We start from the raw sequence: 23,518 nt of genomic DNA, 5'->3' as shown, positions 1-23,518 counted from the left end.
CCTAACCCTAACTAATGAAGAGCCAAGTTGGCTGGAAGTGTCTGCGAACAAGATTAGATTTTAAACCTAACCCTAACTAATGAAGAGCCAAGTTGGCTGGAAGTGTCTGCGAACAAGATTAGATTTTAAACCTAACCCTAACTAATGAAGAGCCAAGTTGGCTGGAAGTGTCTGCGAACAAGATGAGATTTTAAACCTAACCCTAACTAATGAAGAGCCAAGTTGGCTGGAAATGTCTGCGAACAAGATTAGATTTTAAACCTAACCCTAACTAATGAAGAGCCAAGTTGGCTGGAAATGTCTGCGAACAAGATTAGATTTTAAACCTAACCCTAACTAATGAAGAGCCAAGTTGGCTGGAAGTGTCTGCGAACAAAATTAGATTTTAAACCTAACCCTAACTAATGAAGAGCCAAGTTGGCTGGAATTGTCTGCGAACAAGATTAGATTTTAAACCTAACCCTAACTAATGAAGAGCCAAGTTGGCTGGAAGTGTCTGCGAACAAGATTAGATTTTAAACCTAACCCTAACTAATGAAGAGCCAAGTTGGCTGGAAGTGTCTGCGAACAAGATTAGATTTTAAACCTAACCCTAACTAATGAAGAGCCAAGTTGGCTGGAAGTGTCTGCGAACAAGATTAGATTTTAAACCTAACCCTAACTAATGAAGAGCCAAGTTGGCTGGAAGTGTCTGTGAACAAGATTAGATTTTAAACCTAACCCTAACTAATGAAGAGCCAAGTTGGCTGGAAATGTCTGCGAACAAGATTAGATTTTAAACCTAACCCTAACTAATGAAGAGCCACGTTGGCTGGAAGTGTCTGCGAACAAGATTAGATTTTAAACCTAACCCTAACTAATGAAGAGCCAAGTTGGCTGGAAGTGTCTGCGAACAAGATTAGATTTTAAACCTAACCCTAACTAATGAAGAGCCAAGTTGGCTGGAAGTGTCTGCGAACAAGATTAGATTGTAAACCTAACCCTAACTAATGAAGAGCCAAGATGGCTGGAAGTGTCTGCGAACAAGATTAGATTTTAAACCTAACCCTAACTAATGAAGAGCCAAGTTGGCTGGAAGTGTCTGCGAACAAGATTAGATTTTAAACCTAACCCTAACTAATGAAGAGCCAAGATGGCCGGAAGTGTCTGCGAACAAGATTCGATTTTAAACCTAACCCTAACTAATGAAGAGCCAAGTTGGCTGGAAGTGTCTGCGAACAAGATTAGATTTTAAACCTAACCCTAACTAATGAAGAGCCAAGTTGGCTGGAAGTGTCTGCGAACAAGATTAGATTTTAAACCTAACCCTAACTAATGAAGAGCCAAGTTGGCTGGAAGTGTCTGCGAACAAGATTAGATTTTAAACCTAACCCTAACTAATGAAGAGCCAAGTTGGCTGGAAGTGTCTGTGAACAAGATTAGATTTTAAACCTAACCCTAACTAATGAAGAGCCAAGTTGGCTGGAAATGTCTGCGAACAAGATTAGATTTTAAACCTAACCCTAACTAATGAAGAGCCACGTTGGCTGGAAGTGTCTGCGAACAAGATTAGATTTTAAACCTAACCCTAACTAATGAAGAGCCAAGTTGGCTGGAAGTGTCTGTGAACAAGATTAGATTTTAAACCTAACCCTAACTAATGAAGAGCCAAGTTGGCTGGAAATGTCTGCGAACAAGATTAGATTGTAAACCTAACCCTAACTAATGAAGAGCCAAGTTGGCTGGAAGTGTCTGCGAACAAGATTAGATTTTAAACCTAACCCTAACTAATGAAGAGCCAAGTTGGCTGGAAGTGTCTGCGAACAAGATTAGATTTTAAACCTAACCCTAACTAATGAAGAGCCAAGTTGGCTGGAAGTGTCTGCGAACAAGATGAGATTTTAAACCTAACCCTAACTAATGAAGAGCCAAGTTGGCTGGAAGTGTCTGCGAACAAGATTAGATTTTAAACCTAACCCTAACTAATGAAGAGCCAAGTTGGCTGGAAGTGTCTGCGAACAAGATTAGATTTTAAACCTAACCCTAACTAATGAAGAGCCAAGTTGGCTGGAAATGTCTGCGAACAAGATTAGATTTTAAACCTAACCCTAACTAATGAAGAGCCAAGTTGGCTGGAAGTGTCTGCGAACAAAATTAGATTTTAAACCTAACCCTAACTAATGAAGAGCCAAGTTGGCTGGAATTGTCTGCGAACAAGATTAGATTTTAAACCTAACCCTAACTAATGAAGAGCCAAGTTGGCTGGAAGTGTCTGCGAACAAGATTAGATTTTAAACCTAACCCTAACTAATGAAGAGCCAAGTTGGCTGGAAGTGTCTGCGAACAAGATTAGATTTTAAACCTAACCCTAACTAATGAAGAGCCAAGTTGGCTGGAAGTGTCTGCGAACAAGATTAGATTTTAAACCTAACCCTAACTAATGAAGAGCCACGTTGGCTGGAAGTGTCTGCGAACAAGATTAGATTTTAAACCTAACCCTAACTAATGAAGAGCCAAGTTGGCTGGAAGTGTCTGCGAACAAGATTAGATTTTAAACCTAACCCTAACTAATGAAGAGCCAAGTTGGCTGGAAGTGTCTGCGAACAAGATTAGATTGTAAACCTAACCCTAACTAATGAAGAGCCAAGATGGCTGGAAGTGTCTGCGAACAAGATTAGATTTTAAACCTAACCCTAACTAATGAAGAGCCAAGTTGGCTGGAAGTGTCTGCGAACAAGATTAGATTTTAAACCTAACCCTAACTAATGAAGAGCCAAGATGGCCGGAAGTGTCTGCGAACAAGATTCGATTTTAAACCTAACCCTAACTAATGAAGAGCCAAGTTGGCTGGAAGTGTCTGTGAACAAGATTAGATTTTAAACCTAACCCTAACTAATGAAGAGCCAAGTTGGCTGGAAGTGTCTGCGAACAAGATTAGATTTTAAACCTAACCCTAACTAATGAAGAGCCAAGTTGGCTGGAAGAGTCTGCGAACAAGATTAGATTTTAAACCTAACCCTAACTAATGAAGAGCCAAGTTGGCTGGAAGTGTCTGCGAACAAGATTAGATTTTAAACCTAACCCTAACTAATGAAGAGCCAAGTTGGCTGGAACAAAATGAGGTGTAATGTGACTGACATGACTGGACTTTAGAGCGTATGCCGTCTTTCAGCACAACGTCACCCTTTATCAGGAAATAACACAGATCAAAAACATTTTCACACTTTTACAGTGTTTGTTTCATCACTTGTTGTACAAAATGACAAAAACCACAGGTAAACTTAATGTTTACTGCACTGGGCCTTTAACAAAGCAGCCCATAACAATGAAGTAAAAACACAGAGCTCAAGGGATATTTTTCAGCTAAGCTGATTTTCTTTTTTATTCAAATGAAAACATCACTTGACAATGGAGTGCAGTAAGTAATACATTCTCAATATACAGCATGATATACAGTACCAGTCAAAAGTTGACACACCTACTCATTCAAGGGTTTTTCTTTATTTTTACTATTTTCTACATGTGTAGAATAATAGTGAAGACATCAAAACTATGAAGTAGTAACCAAAAAAGTTTGACTTTGCTTATTTGAGCTGTTCTTACCATAATATGGACTTGGTATTTTACCAAATAGGGCTATCTACTGTATACCAACCCCTATCTTGTCACAATTGATTGGCTCAAACGCATTAAGTAGGAAAGAAATTCCACAAATGTGCTTTTAAAAATGAATCTGGTTGAGAGAATACCAAGAGTGTGCAAAGCTGTCATGAAGGCAAAGGGTGGCTACTTTGAAGAATCTCAAATATAAAATATATTTTGATTTATTTAACACTTTTTTGGTTACTACATGATTCCATATGTGTTATTTCATAGTTTTGATGTATTCACTATTATTCTACAATGAAGAAAATGTTAAAATAAAGAAAAACCCTTGAATGAGTTGGTGTGAACAAACGTTTGACTGGTACCGTATATGTATGAGGAGAGCGAGAGACCAATCAGAGACAGATCGTCTTTGTCCCTATTGGTTAAACTCCCACCCTCACTATAGGAAAACCTTTCATCACCCTCAGCTTTTAAACACTCTGTCAAACCCAGTTGAATGGAGCTACAGAACCATTGCATTCAGATTCAAACTACAAACAGATCATTTTAAAGGAGTGCTTGCAATCCTCGTTTGTTCTTTTGATTTTTGAAATTTAAATAAGAGCATGTTTGTGATTATTTACATTTTTTATGGGCTTTAGGTTGGAATCTACACTTACAGTAGATATTACCTTTTGATCAACCCACAATAGTGTTCAATGCTCTAAACCACAGGAGGTTGGTGGCACCATAATTGGGGTGGACGGGCTCGTGGTAATGGCTGAAGTGGAATAGGTGGGATGGTATCAAATACATCAAACACATGGTTTCCATGTGTTTGATGCCATTCCATTTGCTCCGTTCCAGACATTATGATTCATCCTCCCCTCAGCAGCCTCTACTGCTCTAAACCCAACCTGCTTCTCAAGGCCACTTCATACTCACAATACCGGCGGTTTTTAACCTGGGCTGGGTTCCGATTCTCTACCCTTCTCCAGAAGTGTGCACTCGTTCACCCCCCATTCATTTAAAAGCATTGGATTGGTGCAAGCACGGCTGGAGAGTTTCCACCAACATATTCCTCAGACCAGTCCATTCCTTTTAAATCCACGAGGGGGAGTGAATGGGTGCACACTTCGGGAGAAGGGTAGAGAATTGGAATGTAGCACCAGTGTCTCACAAGTAGATTATATACTGCACAAAATCATTATCATCCTCGTCTCACTGTTCACTTTGTAGGATAATGCTCTAAATTACATACACACAATTTAAATGTTATACTGGAAGTCTTGTCTGAGTTTAGGCCTCAGGATATTTGAGTTTTGAAGTCTGAACCAAACCCCTTCAAATTCCTAACTCACAGCCCAATAAGCTTCCCCAATGAGGTTATCTAACATATAACCAACTCTATAGACCCTGTGTATTTGGTTCTGAGACTGGGCAACTCACAAGTGTATCACAGCATATGAGGGAAAAGAAAAGAGACACTCCCAAGTAGTAACAAAAATGAAAAAAGTCTATAAATACAGTATAGTCATTTAACAACTTTCAAAGAAGTGGATCAGCAGCACGGTAGAGCACCCCCCCCCCCCCCCCCTCCCAAATAAAACCTCAACCACAGATCCCCTTCAATTTTAAGGCACCAGATATCCTGTTGATGGTTTGGTCATTTGTTTAAGTGTTTGTTTAAGTGTTTGTTGTTGTTTGGAGTCTGGAGAGCAGTCTGCTATCACGGGGTGAGCTCATTCTAGTGTGGGGGCTCTGACTTTGGGGGTTAGGAGGCACCTTCCCCCAGGGGAATTTTTCAGGTGTACTCAGACTTGCGAATATAGTTGGAGGGGATGTAGCCTCGCCTGCCCCCCGCCTCACCGAGCCACCACTCGCTGTTGCCGTTCATGTCCTGGAACTCCAGGATGCGGACACGCTGATTGGCCGAGATGCTCAGCTCGTTAGCACAGCGGGCAGTGAATGAGTAGATGGCATAGTAAATCTAGAATGAAAAAAATATTAGATTGTCTTCTGTTAACAATGTCTGAACAAAGGAATAATGTAAAATCATAATACTGCATTCAAGATGGTTTCAAACAATAATATTTGGAGGAATACTTGAAAACCTATTCCAACATAATAAATACACAACATAACCATTTATCAAATGACTGATTTATCTACATTCCTCTAATAACAGACTTTATTTCGCAGTCTTATTGTAGGCCCGTCATACCTGATGCCCATCGAGCTCTGACTCTAGCTCAGGTTTGGGCTCCGCCTCTGGTTCAATGAACTCATCCCTTGAGTATGGGGACCTCCTCTGACCACCAAAGTCTCCATTCCGTTGGTGCGAGCCGAGGGCCGCCTCAGTTGGGCCAGATCTCTGAGATAGACCCAAACGGTTGTTTCTGTGCGAAGAACAAGATTCTGTCTCCGAAGAGTCAGACAGCTCCTTGTGATTGGTTGTTGTTGTTTTACTTGAGTCGAACGAGTCCCTGTGATTAGAGGACTGTCGGTAGGTGGGGTCTGTAATGTCTCTGTGATTGGGGGAGTTTCGGAGCGCTGGGTCCAACAGGTCCCGGTGATTGGAGGGATTTCTGGGGGAGTCTACAGGATTGCGGTTTGGCGAGGGAGTGTCTCTGTGGTGGGTTCTGCGGGAGAGGGTGGGGTCCTGGTTTAGGTCAAGGTTGGGGCGGGGTGAGGAGTGGCTTGTGTGAGGAGCAGTGGAGAAGCTGACGGCTGACGTTTCCTGGTTGAAGGTCAGCGTGCTGTTACTGTTCTGGCGGGAGAACACAGGGGATGAGCCACCATAGCCTGACTCATTGGAGGACTGGCTCTCAATGGAGACATCCGATTGGCTCCTGCGTTGGTTGTAGGGTTTCAGGAAGGAGCTGTACACAAAGCCCTTGGAGACTGCAGAGAGAAAAAATATGAATTAATCACTGATCAGCAATCATGCCAATGCAGAATCACATTAATTTTCACACTATACGACACTAATCAATGAGTTCTACTACCACCAACCAACTTCAGTGTAAACAAAAATAGCAAGTTACACTTTATTTTACAGTCTGCAGTCAAGGGTTTTGGGATCGGAACAAGCACGTACAATCAAATAAGTACGCAAAACTATCTATTGTCACCACATGATTTTGTAGAGTACCTACAGCCCCATTATTTCCCAACCAATATTGTCCATCTCAATAGCTCTGCTTCTTGTGTTGCACCCCATACCTACCCCCGTTATCGATGAGCCAGCGGTTGTTGCTGCCCATGGGGTCCTGTTGTTTGATGACGCCCACCATGTCTCCCACTAATATGGACACGTCCAACTCCTGGGCCGCGTTAAAGTTCCTCTCCGCCTGGAAGAGTTTCTCTGGGCTGTACCGGGCCAACAGTCCCGCTCTCTGCTCATCTGTCTGCAGGATGTAGTTAGGCTAAGATATCAAGAGAGAGAAACAGACATTCAACACCATTAATACATCATTATATATCATTATTATGCCAGTGGAACTGGCATCTAGGTAAGCAGAAACACTCACCGGTCCCTGCAACTGCTTCTTGGAGGTCTGTTTCTCCAGGGTCTTCTTGTCAAGAGGCTTGCGTGTGGAGGTGGAGGGTGGCAGGCTCTCTTGGCAGAAGCTGAAGCGCTGTAGAAGCTGGAGGACTCTACCATACTCCTCTTGGAACAATGATATCAGGTTCCCCTCATTGCCCCCAATGCATGATAACTGAAGCAAGAGAGAATCAAGAGAGAGAAAAAAGCAATAGACACTAGTTACTAAAGCCAGCAGTAACCCTTGTGTGCCAGTAAGACATTAACTAGAAATGAATGTGGTCTCATGCAGATGCCATTCACTCAGCTGGGAGCTAGATCAATTATGCCAATAACGCAAAGATACTGTAATAGTATAATACCTCTAGCACTCTGCACTCAAAAGTTGAATTCTGAATATCAAGAATACAAAAAAGATATATTGTAATAATTCCTGTATTGTCCATGCCTGTGGTGTCCAACATGTCCTGTCCTGAATTTGATTTAGAATAATCCCCATATGGCATGCAGGATTCAGGTCCCAACATAATGTCACCCTCTAGCACACACACACACACGCACGCACGCACGCACGCACGCACACACACACACACACACTTACCTGTAGCAAAGGCTGCAGCTGCCCTAGCGTTAGCTTGGTAAAATCTCTCTGCGCCTGTGCAAAGGCTCTCACACAGCCAGTAAACAGGTCTTCAGCGGCACGATGAAACTTGGGCAGCTCGTCCAACAGCTGGGCATTGAGCGCCTCGTAGTTGTTGCGTGCCGCCTGCAGCTCGTCCTGGACGCGGCGGTCTTTGAGGCGCTCAGCACGCTCCTTGCAGTTGTCGTAGTCCAGCAGCTTGTCAAAGCGCTTCTGAATGAGCTTGTGGGGCCCGGCAAACATGAGCAGAAGCTGGGTGAGAGGGAAGATGACTAAGGCTTCCGCTCGCTCCTTCTGCTTACACACATACACGCACGCGTACACACACACACAAACGGGAAAGGGAAGAACGTTTTAGTTTGTTTTCTATATAGGGACATGCTTCATAATGGTCTTATGATTAGAACAAAATTGGATGTCAACACTCACAAAGTGGGGGAACTGCTTGTCGCTAATGGAACGGTGGGCTCTCTGGAATCGTTCAGGGTCCAGCTGGCTCCGGTCTGTGTAGATGTCACAGAAACTGATAGCAGCCAGCACCTTCACTGAGGCCGATTCCTATTGGACAACACACACGCCAGTCAACACATGGGCCAGCCGATGACATGATAGAAGAAGAGTGATTGATCTGGGTCGTGTTCATTAGGCACCAATTGGAAGAAAATGGACTGAGGCAAAAAGGGACTTTTTAAAAATGGTTTTCAGTTGTATGCCCGAAGGAAGAAATCCCTGGTCAAAAGTCCATTTTGGAGCAAGTTTACAGTGCAGTAGAAACAGTCTAGGTGGGTATCGCTGATAGTGATTGAACATTAGCAATAGTGCATACCATTCATTATATGTGCTTTTTGACATGCACATATCTTTATTTTATTCACTTAACCTTTATTTAATTAGGCACGTCAGTCAAGAACAAATTCTTATTTACAATGACGGCCTACCCAGGCCAAACCAGGACAATGCTGGGTCAATTGTGCACCGCCCTATGGGACTCCCAATCACGGCCGGATGTGATACAGCCTAGATTCGAACCAGGGACCTTAGTGACGCCTCTTGCTCTGAGATGCAGTGCCTTAGACCGCTGTGCAACTCAGGTGTACTACAACTTGTGCTACAACAACAGCCGTTGCTATGATGCAGTGATTTAGACCACTGTGCCACTCAGGTGTACTACAACTTGTGCTACGACAACAGCCGTTGCTATGATGCAGTGATTTAGACCACTGTGCAACTCAGGTGTACTACAACTTGTGCTACGACAACAGCCGCTGCTATGATACAGTGATTTAGACCACTGTGCCACTCAGGTGTACTACAACTTGTGCTACGACAACAGCCGTTGCTATGATGCAGTGATTTAGACCACTGTGCCACTCAGGTGTACTACAACTTGTGCTACGACAACAGCCGTTGCTATGATGCAGTGATTTAGACCACTGTGCAACTCAGGTGTACTACAACTTGTGCTACGACAACAGCCGCTGCTATGATGCAGTGATTTAGACCACTGTGCCACTCGGGAGCCCAGTCTTCTGCTTGCATTCATTCTGAATGCTTGTATTTGAATGACCAACTCACTTGTATGTGAATGAATGCATTTGAAGTGTGATTCTACATACTATAGTGTGACTGTATGTAGTAGGATATTACTATTTACCCGAATATGCTGCAGGTACAGAGAGATGTCCCTGATGAAGGACTTGATGAGTCTCTCCTGGAGTCGGAACCTCTTCTCTGCCTCATCAAACGCCTCATCTTTGATCTGAAGAAAAGGGGGTGGAGAATCATCAGCAACTACAGATTTCATCACCAGTCCAAATTCAAATAGGAGCGCAAAGGGAAGACTGCCGCTAGTTTAGAGATGTTTAAAGATGTATGTGACAGACATAGTGAGACTTACGGCCACTTCTATTTTACACTCAATCAATGTAGTCATGGACAAATGTAATGTGACCATGGAGGTCATCTTTGGTCAACCTTTAGCCATACCTGGGGGGAGATCCCGGTGAGATGTTTGAGGTGGCTGCTCACGCGGTTGGACTTCTTAATGATTGAGTGCATGCTCAGCTTGGAGATCTTGTCAATGAGGGTGTCCTCGTCCCCTTTCCTGTACTTGAGCACTGTGGACAGAAGGGGACACGAGTTAAAAACTGTTGCTAAATACACTAGTAAACTAAAGTTTTGGAAGGGGACCAGCGTGTACAGGCTTTTGCTCATACCCAGGTCCTTCCTCCTCTTGTATTCATTTATGTTGACATTGATCTCTTTGATGGACAGCAGTGCCTGGGCCAGTAGGGGCCTGTCGTGGTGAGACTCGGGCGTGGCACTCAGCAGCTCCATTAGTAGCAGTGGGTACCGCATCACCCTCTGCACCGGCTTGATCAGGAATGAACCCAGGTTGATGTAGTTGGTCTTCCCCCTGAGACGGGGGATAATAGGAAGGAGATTGAGAGAAAGGTGGTGAGGATTGGGAATGGAGAAATACAGAGAGAGAGAGAGTTTGAAGGTAAAGGAGGAGTGAGGAGAAATGGGAAAGGACAGGATTGAAATTCAAAACAGAGAGAGAATTAGAATGTGAGCAAGAGATGCTTTGGAACACCCAACGGTCACTTTGGGAAGGGACACAACCACAAACCAAGCTGGCTACACCCACCAGTCACTTTGGGAAGGGACACAACCACAAACCAAGCTGGCTACACCCACCAGTCACTTTGGGAAGGGACACAACCACAAACCAAGCTGGCTACACCCACCAGTCACTTTGGGAAGGGACACAACCACAAACCAAGCTGGCTACACCCACCAGTCACTTTGGGAAGGGACACAACCACAAACCAAGCTGGCTACACCCACCAGTCACTTTGGGAAGGGACACAACCACAAACCAAGCTGGCTACACCCACCAGTCACTTCAGGAAGGGACACAACCACAAACCAGGCTGGCTACACCCACCAGTCACTTCAGGAAGGGACACAACCACAAACCAGGCTGGCTACACCCACCAGTCACTTCAGGAAGGGACACAACCACAAACCAGGCTGGCTACACCCACCAGTCACTTCGGGAAGGGACACAACCACAAACCAAGCTGGCTACACCCACCAGTCACTTCGGGAAGGGACACAACCACAAACCAAGCTGGCTACACCCACCAACTCTGACATCACTTGACACGTCCCTCGCCAAGTGATGCCCTATATCAGTGGTCACCAACCGGTCGATTTCCAAGGTATTCCTAGTCAACCAAACATTTATGTAAAAAACCCAACGATACCCGGTAGGCCTAGAGAGCAAATCAAGTGCACCTACAATATAGGCCTAACACTGGCCAATCAGATAGCTCAGATTACCGTGTCTGCACAGTTTCCTTGAACATCTGACTAAAAGGAAGACTCGAATGCACAGCAAAGTCGATACTGTGAGATTTCAAAACATTTAAAATCATGACTAGAGACTCAACGAATACAGCGAAAAGCTGCTGTTTTTATGTTATGTTTAAGTCGCTATTCAGCACTATCAACACTTATAAGCCATAAAATGCACTTTCTCCCTACTTCCACTCACACAGCACTGCATCTGCAATGAATTACATAAGCTTGCATTGTTATTATTTTGCGGCTTGTGTCTTTTTTTTAAATAATCGAGGAATATTTCTGTTCATAGGGGTAGCTAACAACATGAATTAGCGCGTGAGGCAGCAATAATGCAATGCGACTAGAGTTTTGCCATCAGCTGGAAGACTGTTTCCCTTTTCTCGAGGTAGCCTCACCACTGCTCTCTCCCTCTCCTCAGTCTGACCCTCAGATGCAGGCCATCGATCCAGGAAAAAAGGAAATCATTATGCTCACTCAGCTGTGCCTCACAAGTAATACAAAAACATTTATATTACCAGTGTGATCATATACCAAACTTTACAAAAACATATCATTTCAAAATGGTCTGAAAAGAACAACATCGGCAGGGCAATTCAAGCTTAGCCAATATGCAGTGATGACGTATTGGGCCTATAGATAAAAAAAATCTGCGTGGTAGATATCGGCTTGCATTGAGACTCCGGAAGTGATCTTGACTGAGAAAAGGTTGGTGACCACTGCCCTTCATCAATGACACTGAACACACGCTCACATTTGTGCCATTGATCCAGTTACAAGTGCATATGTACTGTAGGGCCCTGTAAAATTATTTGTATTTTTTCCCCAAATTCAGTTTTCTCCTTAATGATGTCCCAGGTGTCCATTTTCCCCTCTAAAATTCACTTTTTTAATAGAAAAAAAACCTAAATGTGATGTTCTAAGTCCAGAACAAACCACACCAGCAGAACACTTCTGAGTTCTGGATTACCCCTTAATTCCTAGCAAGATTTTGTTTAGCTGTGTTTTTGTAGAGTTTAGAGTCATTTGATGGTAGAGTTTGCAAAACAAATACCATAATTATTTGGATCAATCCAGTGGGTATCATTCTGCCAGGTAAGAATAGGCTACTTCGTATACTGAAAAAAATAAACGCAACATGCAACAATTTGAAAGATTTTGCTGAGTTACAGTTCATATAAGGAAATCAGTCAATTTAAATCAATTAATTAGGCCCTAACCTATGAATTTCACATGACTGGGAACACAGATATGCATCTGTTGGTCACAGATACTTTTAAAAAAAGTTATGGGTGTGGATCAGAAAACCAGTCAGTATCTGGTGTGACCACCATTAGCTTCATGCAGTGATTGTTGCCTGGAAGACTGTGGAATGTTGTCACACAGCCATTGAAGAGGGTGAGAAGTTACTGGACATGGGCAGGAACTCAATTTGTGACATGTCTTTGTTTTTTGTTGCTGGATATTGGTGGGAACTGGGACACGCTGTCCTACACGTCGATCCAGAGCATCCCAAACTTGCTCAATGGGTGACATGTCTGGTGATTATGCATGCCATGGAAGCTTCCAGGAATTGTGTACAGATCCTTGTGACATGGGGCCGTGCATCATCATGCTGAAACATGAGGTGATGGCGGCGGATGAATGGCACGACAATGGGCCTCAGGATCTCGTCACGGTAGCTCTGTGCATTCAAATTGCCATTGATAAAATGAATTGTGTTCGTTGTCCATAGCTTGAGCCTGCCCATAACATAACCCCACCTGGGGCACTCTGTTCACAGCGTTGACATCAGCAAACCGTACACCCACATGACCCCATACACATACGTGGTGTGTGGTTGTGAGGCCAGTTAGATGTACAGACAAATCCTCTAAAACGACATTGGAGGCAGCTTATGGTAGAGAAATTAGCATTACATTTTCTGGCAACAACTCTGGTGGACATTCCTGCAGTCAGCATGCCAATTGCACACTCCCTCAAAACTTGAAACATCTGTGGCATTCTGTTGTGTGACAAAACTGCACATTTTAGAGTGGCCTTTTATTGTCCCCACCACAAGGTGCACCTATGTAATGATCATGATGTTTAATCAGCTTCTTGATATGCCACACCTGTCAGGTGGAAGGATTATCTTGGCAAAGGAGAAATGCTCACTAACAGGGATGTAAACAAATGTGTGCACAAAATATGAGATCAATTAGCTTTTTGTGCATATGGAAAATTTCAGGGATCGTTTATTTCAGCTCATGAAACACTTTACATGTTGCATTAATATGTTTGTTCAGTGTAGTTAACATGTAATTTTTGGGAAGGTTTTTGGGAAAGCCTTTCCATCTACCAGAAGACTTCTCATTAACATCATCGCTAAATGCTACACAAAGTTGTAGATGTACGCACCGCACATACACAGATAGGGGGAATTCTCAATGCCTCTTCAGAGAGTTGTAGATGCACGCACCGCACATACACAGATAGGGGGAATTCTCAATGCCTCTTCAGAGAGTTGTAGATGCACGCACCGCACATACACAGATAGGGGGAATTCTCAATGCCTCTTCAGAGAGTTGTAGATGCATGCACCGCACATACACAGATAGGGGGAATTCTCAATGCCTCTTCAGAGAGTTGTAGATGCACGCACCACACATACACAGATAGGGGGAATTCTCAATGCCTCTTCAGAGAGTTGTAGGAAATACCAATCACTGATGCATTCTGCAAATTAATACATTTTCAATACATTTAGTTGATTCCCTACTAAGTTCAATACATTTAGTTGATTCCCTACTAAGTTCAATACATTTAGGTGATTCCCTACTAAGTTCAATACATTTAGGTGATTCCCTACTAAGTTCAATACATTTAGTTGATTCCATACTAAGTTCAATACATTTAGTTGATTCCCTACTAAGTTCAATACATTTTTGAATATTGTTGAATTCCTTTTTAATGTCTAGATTTCATGATTCCTTCCACGTTCTCCACATCACAGATTTTATAGGGCCCTACATGCACTATATGACCAAAAGTATGTCGACACCTGCATGTCGAACATCTCCTTCCAAAATCATGGACATTAATATGGAGTTGTTCCCCCATTTGCTGCTTCAACAGCCTCCACACTTCTGGGAAGGCTTTCCACTAGATGCTGAAAAATTGCTGTGGGGATTTCCTTCCATTCAGCCACAAGAGCATAAGTGAGGTCGGGTACTGATGTTGGGTGAACAGGCCTGGCTCACAGTCTGCGTTTCAATTCATCCCAAAGGTGATCGACGGGGTTGAAGTCAGGGCTCTGTGCTAGCCAATCAAGTTCTTCCACACCAATCTCAGCAAACCGCTTTGTGCTAAGAGGCATTGTCATGCTGAAACAGGAAAGGGCCTACCCCAAACTGTTGCCACAAAGTTGGAAGCACAGAATCGCTACAATTTCATTGTATGCTGTAGCATTTAGATTTCCCTTCACTGGAACTAAGGTGCCTAGCAAGAACCATGAAAAACAGCCCCACACCGTTATTCCTCCTCCACCTAACTTTACAGTTGGCACTATGCATTGGGACAGGTAGTGTTCTGGTGTCCTTCAAACCCAGATGATTCGTCCGTCGGACTGCCAGATGGTGAAGCGTAATTCATCACTCCAGAGAACGCATTTCCACTGCTCCAGAGTTCAATGGCGGCAAGCTTTACACCACTCCAGCTGACGCTTGGCATTGCGCACAGTGATCTAAGGCTTGTGTGCGTGAGGCTGCTTGGCCATGGACACCCATTTCATGACGATCCAACAAACAGTTGTTGTGCTGACGTTGCTTCCAGAGGCCGTTTGGAACTAGTGATCGGGAGTGGTAGTGTTGCAACCAAGGAGTAGTGGTAGTGTTTCAACAAAGGAGTAGTGGTAGTAGTGGTAGTGTTGCAACCAAGGAGTAGTGGTAGTAGTGGTAGTGTTGCAACCAATGAGTAGTGGTAGTAGTGGTAGTGTTGCAACCAAGGAGTAGTGGTAGTAGTGGTAGTGTTTTAACAAAGGAGTAGTGGTAGTAGTGGTAGTGTTGCAACCAAGGAGTAGTGGTAGTAGTGGTAGTGTTGCAACCAAGGAGTAGTGGTAGTAGTGGTAGTGTTGCAACCAAGGAGTAGTGGTAGTAGTGGTAGTAGTGCAACCAATTTTTTGGTGCTTCAGCACCCGGCGTTCCCGTTCTATGAGCTTGTGTGGCCTACAATTTCACGGCTAAGCCATCGTTGCTCCTAGACATTCCACAATAACAGCCCTTACAGTTGACCGGGCAGCTCTAGCAGGGCTTGTTGGAAAGGTGGTATCCTATGAGTGGTGGTATCCTATGAGTTCTTCAGTAAGGCTACTGCCAATGTTTTTCTATGGAAATTGCATGGCTGTGTGCTCAATTTTACACACCGGTCAGAAATGAGTGTAGCTGAAATAGCCAAATTGGCTAATTTGAAGCGGTGTCCACATACTTTTGTATATATAGTGAATGTAAGGAATGTGCTGGCCATTCAATCATTATCATCAAAAGTGCACATATTTGAATGATGAGTCTCATGTGGAAATGGAGGGACTCAACATGTGTCCAGTAACTATATAACATCCACCTTTACTGGCTTAGTTTTAATGTATTCCAAGAGAAAAAGCTACTTAGGCAACCTTACACAGGATTCAATTATTGATATTTCATTTATAGGTAAGATACTAAATGTAAAGCTAATTACAGCAAAGCAAATGAAGATCTGTATATTTTGAATGTTAAATTATTAGCTGGGGGCCTCCCGGGTGGCGCAGTGGTCTAGGGCACTGCTAGCTGTGCCACCAGAGAGTCTGGGTTCCAGGCGGCCAGAGAGTCTCAATTGGCCTAGCGTCGTCCGAGTTAGGGAGGGTTTGGCCGGTAGGGATATCCTTGTCTCATCGCGCACTAGTGACTCCTGTGGCGGGCTGGGCGCAGTGCACGCTAACCAGGTCGCCAGGTACAGTGTTTCCTCCGACACATTGGTGCGACTGGCTTCCGGGGTGTTTTGGAGGACGCATGGCTTTCGACCTTCGTCTCTCCCGAGCCCGTACGGGAGTTGTAGCGATGAGACAAGATAGTAACTACTAACAATTGGATACCACGAAATTGGGGAGAAAAATAATAAATAAATTATTAACTTTAAAAGCAATTTTTCTGATGAATATCTTAAAGTAGATTATTTCAGTTAATAAAATATTGTCCATACGTAAATGGTGAAGGGATTACTACTGTACTCCACTACGTCTGTTCAGTCACCAACAATAATCTTTGTTGGCCCTTAGAAAACTGGACCCACAAAACAGAAGTCAACATTTCACTTTACCAAAGGCAGTCACAACAGTAAACACAGATGCACATACACACACAGAGCATAAAACACAGCAGCACATTGTGTGAGCTCCAGACTTGTGCCAAAATAGTATTTGCTTTCTCTCAAATACTTAAGGTGTGCTTGATTTAACTCCCCCGATACAATGGAACTAATGGAATAGTATCATATTTGCAAACCCTGCCCCCCTAGACCCGAGGCAAGCTACAAGTGCCTTCAGAAAGTATTAATACCCCTTAATTTATTCCACATTTTTCTTTGTTACAGCCTGAATTAAAATGTATTACATTTATTTATTTCTCACACACAATACCCAATAATGACAAAGTTAAAAAAAATCAAAAAATATAAATGAAATACAGAAATATCTCATTTATATATATTAACCCTTTGTTATGAATTGAGCTCAGGTGCATCCCCATTTTCTTGGATCATCCTTGAGATGTCACTACAACTTGATTGGAGTCCACTTGTGGCCAATTCAATTGTTTGGACATGATTTAGGAAAAATTAACCTGTCTATATAAGGTCCAACAGTTGACAGTGCATGTCAGAGCAGACACTATACCATGTAGTCCAAGGAACTGTCCGTAGAGCTCCGAGATAGAATTCTGATGGGGCATATATCTGGGGAAGGGTATAAAACAATCTCTAGAGTGTTGAAAGAGTCCATAGTGGTCTCCATAGGGGCACTTCCAGTTGACACAGGAAGCTGAAAGTGAACAAATAGCCTCCTTGGGGTAGGCTCTTACGGAATCCTGCGTTTTAAGTCTTTACGTTAAGAAACGACTGATTTACACAGGGTTGAATGCGGTGTGTTTCACAAACTGCAGGTTGGGTATATCAAAACACCTTTAGGGTAAATTAAACCACTTCTGGTTGCTCCAGGAAGCTTAGAATCAACACAGGTAGACCTCATAGTGGCCTGATGGATTGTCATGCAATAAAATGCAAATTAATTACTTAAAAATCATACAATGTAATTTTCTGGATTTTTGTTTTAGATTCTGTCTCTCACAGTTGAAGTGTACCTATGATACAAATGACAGACCTCTACATGCTTTGTAAGTAGTAAAACCTGCAAAATCAGCAGTGTATCAAATACTTGTTCTCCCCTCTATATATCTGTATTTAATTTTCTCTAAATTTGAAAACATTTATAAAAACATGTTTTGACTGTCATTATAGGGTATTGTGTGTAGATGGGTGAGGAAAAAATCTATATTTATTCCATTTTGATTTCAGGCTGTAACAAGGGGTATGAACACCTTCTGAAGGCACTTTAAATCAAGTGCATCTAAGTAATATAAACATGTTCAGCACACACACACCAGCTTTAAAACTATTAAAGGAGAAAACACATGTAGACAAAGCTTATTTTGGGGTTAGTGAGCCACAGTCATGCAGTCCGGCGGTTTCTCATGCAGATATCATAGCAACACTCTTTAGGGAGACTTACCAGTCGCGATACACCGCCCTGGGATGGGGAAGAGGGTGGGAGAAGCAGAGGGATGGGGAGAGTGAGAGTGAGACAAGAACACATACAGAAGACATTATAAAGCTTGGCTAAAGAGCATACGGCCTGGGTCTTTGACATATACCTTCCTGTCCAGTAATCAGGTGTTTCCCTTACAGAGAGTCACTGCTATTGTCTAGCAGTTCAGAGTTTATTAGCACTAAGATGTGATAGGAAAGTTGATTTTGTTCATCTCAAAGACCACAGCTACATTCCAGGCTTTGGGAGGATCACACAAACAACCTTAGGAAACACAGCAGTAAACCGTACAGAGGTCATACAACCTGCAGTTTGTCAAATCCACTTAAATCTTAAAATACACTACATTAAATGTCAATTTCGATGCTACACTCAATTATGTGAGGATACACTTTTCTAATATAGCCTTGCATACCCTTGTAACATATACTGTAGTGCCAACTTTGGGTGTAGGGTAAAGTTGCCCCTACATGCTGATATTGGGTCAGTTTTCCATTTCCTTCACCAATGGTTAAGGTTAGGATTGGGGGAAGGAGAGCTGTTCCTAGATCTGTACCAAGAGGAAACTTCACCCTGGAGTGCTAATTTTAAGAGCTTTAAAGTTCGTAGTTCAACTGCAGAAATCCATGAATCCAAGTTAGAGTTAATAAACTGTCCAATGCTATAGCAACGGCTGTTGTTGTAGCACAAGTTGTTGTACACAGAGTTGCACAGCTGTCTAAGGCACTGCATCCTTTCCAACCAACAAGTGCGCTAACAAATAAAGAATGATTCATTTAAGATTGACTTTGAGTGTCCCTGTGGAAGAATTTCCACGACATTATGACCGTTGCCATAATGTGTTATGCCACTGGGTGTCAAGTAAAACGTGTTGCCGAATGAATAATCACCTTTGAAGCGCTGTCCATTTAGTTGTGTTTGGCTTAGAATCAGCATCCACAACGACTATGTTTTCCACTCAGTTTCAACCTATTCTTGAACTTCTTTCTTCAAACTGATCATCACAGTAGCTAGGTTTCCATCTAATTTGCGATATATTTTCATGCTAATATATATAGTTTTTGCATAAAACAATATGCACATTCTCTCCAGAGATGCTTCCATCAAACTTACTTTTTGTGGATAAAAGCCTGTGTGTGATGACTTTTACTGTTAAATTCCCATGCACCAAATTAAAAATACAAGTTAAATGGGTTTCCATTGCATTTTCAACTTTATTGGTGTTTTTGTCACAAAAACTGTTGCGTTATAGGGCAAACGTGCCCACTCTGGTCTTGGCACATGCGCTCTAGCCAACAGCTTGCAAATACAGTGCAGGTAAGCTACCTACACGATGAGATTATTATGGACAAAAGAGCGATATGATTTGTATTTGTCAAAAGGCAGCCAAGCATTGATCATCATGTCACCAGAATAAGACCCTTGATATTTATTGGAAAGGAGCATCAAGCTCATCACGCTGCACATTCACCAACCTGTGAAGTTCAACACAATTTATTTAATTTGTAGCCTAATAAACTGTACGGTTTGCCAAGTCGTAGTGAGAGGACCACACAGCATGTCATTGTCTGACTCCAAGTTTACGTCGATATGATGGTTATTATATCAATATTAAGGCGTTTCCGTCACCATTTCTCACGTAATTAATGTTACAGACACAAAAACATCCTACCATGTTGAATAGAAAGATTGTCTGCCGGGACCATGTATAAAACGGTCCCGGCATTTCATGTTTCCATCAGCCCGGTCGTCACTTTGTTGATGCATCAGGTAATTCATCCGCATTAAATGGTTGGATAGAAACGTGGTTAGTGAGGTCAAAACATGTAGATACTGTTTTGGTGATAAGTGTTTGATGTTTGACTGCATTTGCTTTGATGTCAGAATGGTTAGAGGGACAGTAGAGCCCTGAGTACGAGGCCATTCGCGACCTGATGGAGGGACAATAGAGCCCTGAGTACGAGGCCATTCGCGACCTGATGGAGGGACAATAGAGCCCTGAGTATGAGGCCATTAGCGACCTGATGGAGGGACAATAGAGCCCTGAGTACGAGGCCATTAGGACCTGATGGAGGGACAATAGAGCCCTGAGTACGAGGCCATTCGCGACCTGATGGAGGGACAATAGAGCCCTGAGTACGAGACCATTCGCGACCTGATGGAGGGACAATAGAGCCCTGAGTACGAGGCCATTAGCGACCTGATGGAGCGACAATAGAGCCCTGAGTACGAGGCCATTAGCAACCTGATGGAGCGACAATAGAGCCCTGAGTACGAGGGTATTAGGACCTGATGGAGCGACAATAGAGCCCTGAGTACGAGGCCATTAGCGACCTGATGGAGCGACAATAGAGCCTTGAGTACGAGGGTATTAGGACCTGATGGAGGGACAATAGAGCCCTGAGTACGAGGCCATTCGCGACCTGATGAGGGACAATAAAGCCCTGAGTACGAGGCCATTAGGACCTGATGGAGGGACAATAGAGCCCTGAGTACGAGGCCATTCGCGACCTGATGGTCAGGCACTATCAACGCATGTCCAGAGTGCATAAAAGGAGATTAACATGACTCAACGGTCACATGGAATTTGACTGCGGTCATGACTCATGACTGCCGGTGTGGCGGTAATATGGTCACAGCCCTAGGTAGGCCCTCTTTTCAGGGTGTGTACTCGTACATCAAGCTTACTTACGACATGTATTCTAGGCAATTGTGAAGAAAGTTGAGCCAAGTTGAACACAGAACGCCGTTGCCCAGGCCCTTCTTTTTAAATGAATCATAGTATCTTTCTTCAAACATGGCCCACACCAGCACACTAGTGGATAAACAAAACGGTGTTAGCCCTAGTCTCTGATGAAAGACTGGGTGAAACAAGACTGGAGAGGTGAAACTAGGCAGGGCACATTTTTCAAACTCCACATGATTACAATGTACTGGGACAGAAAGGACATCCCATGCATTGGACTACTCATACATAGTGTTTGTGCGTGAGTGTGCTTAGGGGTATAAGGCCAAATGATCTCGATGCCTATGCTCGAGATGAGTTCAAAGTATGGAAGCATGGCAAAGTAGCTCCACTCTACTCAGACTCATTTAAATCAAGGCATTACTAGTTGCTAGGCAGACAAAAAATTTGGATTTGACCAAATCCGAGCTCAATCAATAGAGGCGAGAATCTAGCTACATTAAAGATATGCAAAGATTTTCCTCCGATTGCCCAATGGTCATCATTGCTTGTAATATGCAATAATAAGTCCTTCATACACAGGCTCACACACATATTTTATATAATATTAAGTTCAGTAGTGAATGAATGGTCTCCAGACAGAATTGGCTATTGCTCCTGTCAATTTGGCTAGTCTTATATTTGCAATTATTGTAACAGGCATTCAGCAGTTTTTTTGTAAAACGCCCACTGATATTTGATTAGGTTTTTATTGCAGAGTGTGAACTAAAGGGGGCGAATTGTCAGAAATTGGGAAGCAGGGGTGAAAGTGGGAGGGTAGACTATATAAACTATAGACTATATAAACTATACTCAAGTGGGAGAGACACAACATAGCTAGACTGTTGTTTTACTATTCAACTCAATAGTACTGTTTTTAATTTTGTAAAGCAGCTTTGTGTTTCTTAACCAGGCAAAGGATAGCTAAATAGTAGGCTGGTGACTGGTTACGGGGAAGCAAGAGTCGCTTGTTCAATGAGTATGATCGGAGGCGGAGCCAGAGCAGAGCGGAGCCTGCCTGTTTGCCCACATTTATCGCTTGCTTCCCCCACAGTCCAGACTGCGCTGCGCTGAGTACCTAGTGCTGTTAATATTCTGTTCATAGCCTATCCAGTCTAAGTCTAAAATCCCAGTACAAAGAGAATGTGATCAGGCTATACTATCCCATAAGTCTAAAAACCCAGTACAAAGAGAATGTGATCAGGCTATACTATTCCATAAGTCTAAAATCCCAGTACAAAGAGAATGTGATCAGGCTATACTATTCCATAAGTCTAAAAACCCAGTACAAAGTATTCCATCTCTCAACCTCAATGAGGTGAGATTTCTATGACAACAATACGGTTTCCATTACAATCCATTTTCAACAACATGGTGCATCCATTTGGTCAATGTAGAATTATTTTCTAGATGTTGTCACAAGTAGACAGGCTCACACACAAACACGCCACTCGTTGCAGAAGGGTGAGTAAGGTTTCTCTATCAATTCACATGCAATAGTACATAATGGTACAATGTCTCATTAAACAAGGCTTTGTTTTAGTATGTCCCAATTCTCTTTTGAATATAACTCCCTTTCCTTGTGTCCGTTCATTCATGGTTGCTGGTAAACTAAAAAACTGGTTTCAATCCAAAGCAAAGAAAGGATGGGTTGAGGTTACGTAAGAGTTAAGAATTGTGACGCAACCATGGGGTATTTCTCAACAATCTGAAGTTTCTTCCTCGTCTCCTTTTCTTCTTCTACATTTATGTGAATACTGGTGGCATCCAGCATTTTGAAAAAGAGGAGAGGGGAAAAAAAAGGCACTATACATTGTTGAGAGCAGGGTTGGAGTCAATGTCATTCATTCCAGTGAAATCAGGAAGTTAACTGAAATTACAATGAAATAAAATAAAATATTCCTAATTTAAAATTGTAGTTTAAAAACCTTAATTTGAATGACTATTTATCTGCCAAATGCATTGCATTAAAATGGAATTGACCTGATAGCACTTATTGGCCTTGTCCCAAAAAACAATAACTTCTACCCCTTAGACACCTATGTAGATCTGAAATAGTCGGATTGGTTCAAGCAATGTGTTAGTACCTCTAAATTTCCCTCAGGTGGAAATTTTGCCATATTGCTTACACTTATCCAATTCTTTCAGATCTGCCCATGGTGGTATGGGCTTCTGGACGGGACTGTGGTCTCTCTCTCAGGCTTTAAATCTGCTCTGTTTGTGTGTAGTCACCTGAGTTTCTCCAGGCACTCCAGCACGTGTCTCTGGATGCTCTCGTCCTTCTCGTACATTTCCAGGAGAGAAATGGCGTCATCGTGGTTCTGACAGTAGATCTTGTACACCTCCTCGAGCTCTACCTTAAAGTCCAGGAACACTTTTCCTGGGAAATGCAACAGAGCAATATCACTGTCATTCTATTGTTCCTCATTTATCAATTCTTAAAGGTAAAGTTCATATTTTTTAACCAAATCTAAATGTTTTATGTAAATAGCATGTTAGAGAAGAGTCACTTGGTTTTGAGAATTTTACCCCAACCAGCAATATAGTCCCTCATGCTCATTCTGCACTACCAGGGCACGGCTAAAACCTGAACAAAGGCTCCAATAACACCCAAATACGTTGTTTTAGAAACGGCAACACTCTCAGTATAGTGATGCAGGTCTTTAGATGTTTTACACATGACATTGTGTAATTCTAAACTTTTTCTGCAAAGTTATATCCCATTTTGTTGGACTCGAGTGATACTTTACCATGTGTCCATGCGTTGGTTACACAGAGAAGTATCGCTCGAGTCCAACACAATGGAATATACTGCACTGCAGAATGAGCATAATT

At 42.8% G+C, this 23,518-nt stretch overlaps 1 protein-coding gene across 3 annotated transcripts in view; it reads right to left on the bottom strand.

The window, feature by feature from the left end:
• Window positions 1-3,332: 3,332 nt before the first annotated feature.
• LOC139376470 (dynamin binding protein) overlaps window positions 3,333-23,518 on the bottom strand; it is a 113,353-nt gene continuing 93,167 nt past the window's right edge. For all 3 annotated transcript variants that reach the window (XM_071119091.1, XM_071119092.1, XM_071119093.1), the window contains 11 exons: window positions 22,916-23,063; window positions 17,923-17,940; window positions 9,971-10,170; window positions 9,741-9,871; window positions 9,409-9,513; window positions 8,184-8,312; window positions 7,716-8,048; window positions 7,101-7,289; window positions 6,797-6,995; window positions 5,792-6,471; window positions 3,333-5,557 (listed from right to left, as the gene is read on the bottom strand). In XM_071119091.1, the coding sequence (XP_070975192.1) occupies window positions 5,372-5,557; window positions 5,792-6,471; window positions 6,797-6,995; window positions 7,101-7,289; window positions 7,716-8,048; window positions 8,184-8,312; window positions 9,409-9,513; window positions 9,741-9,871; window positions 9,971-10,170; window positions 17,923-17,940; window positions 22,916-23,063 (2,318 nt within the window). In that variant the 3' untranslated portion in view covers window positions 3,333-5,371. The remainder of the gene's footprint in view (window positions 5,558-5,791; window positions 6,472-6,796; window positions 6,996-7,100; window positions 7,290-7,715; window positions 8,049-8,183; window positions 8,313-9,408; window positions 9,514-9,740; window positions 9,872-9,970; window positions 10,171-17,922; window positions 17,941-22,915; window positions 23,064-23,518) is intronic.

Source organism: Oncorhynchus clarkii, chromosome 20, assembly GCF_045791955.1.
Source record: "Oncorhynchus clarkii lewisi isolate Uvic-CL-2024 chromosome 20, UVic_Ocla_1.0, whole genome shotgun sequence".
NCBI lineage: Eukaryota > Metazoa > Chordata > Actinopteri > Salmoniformes > Salmonidae > Oncorhynchus > Oncorhynchus clarkii.
Note: the sequence above shows the minus strand (reverse complement) of the source record. Positions and strands in the feature narration are given on the sequence as shown.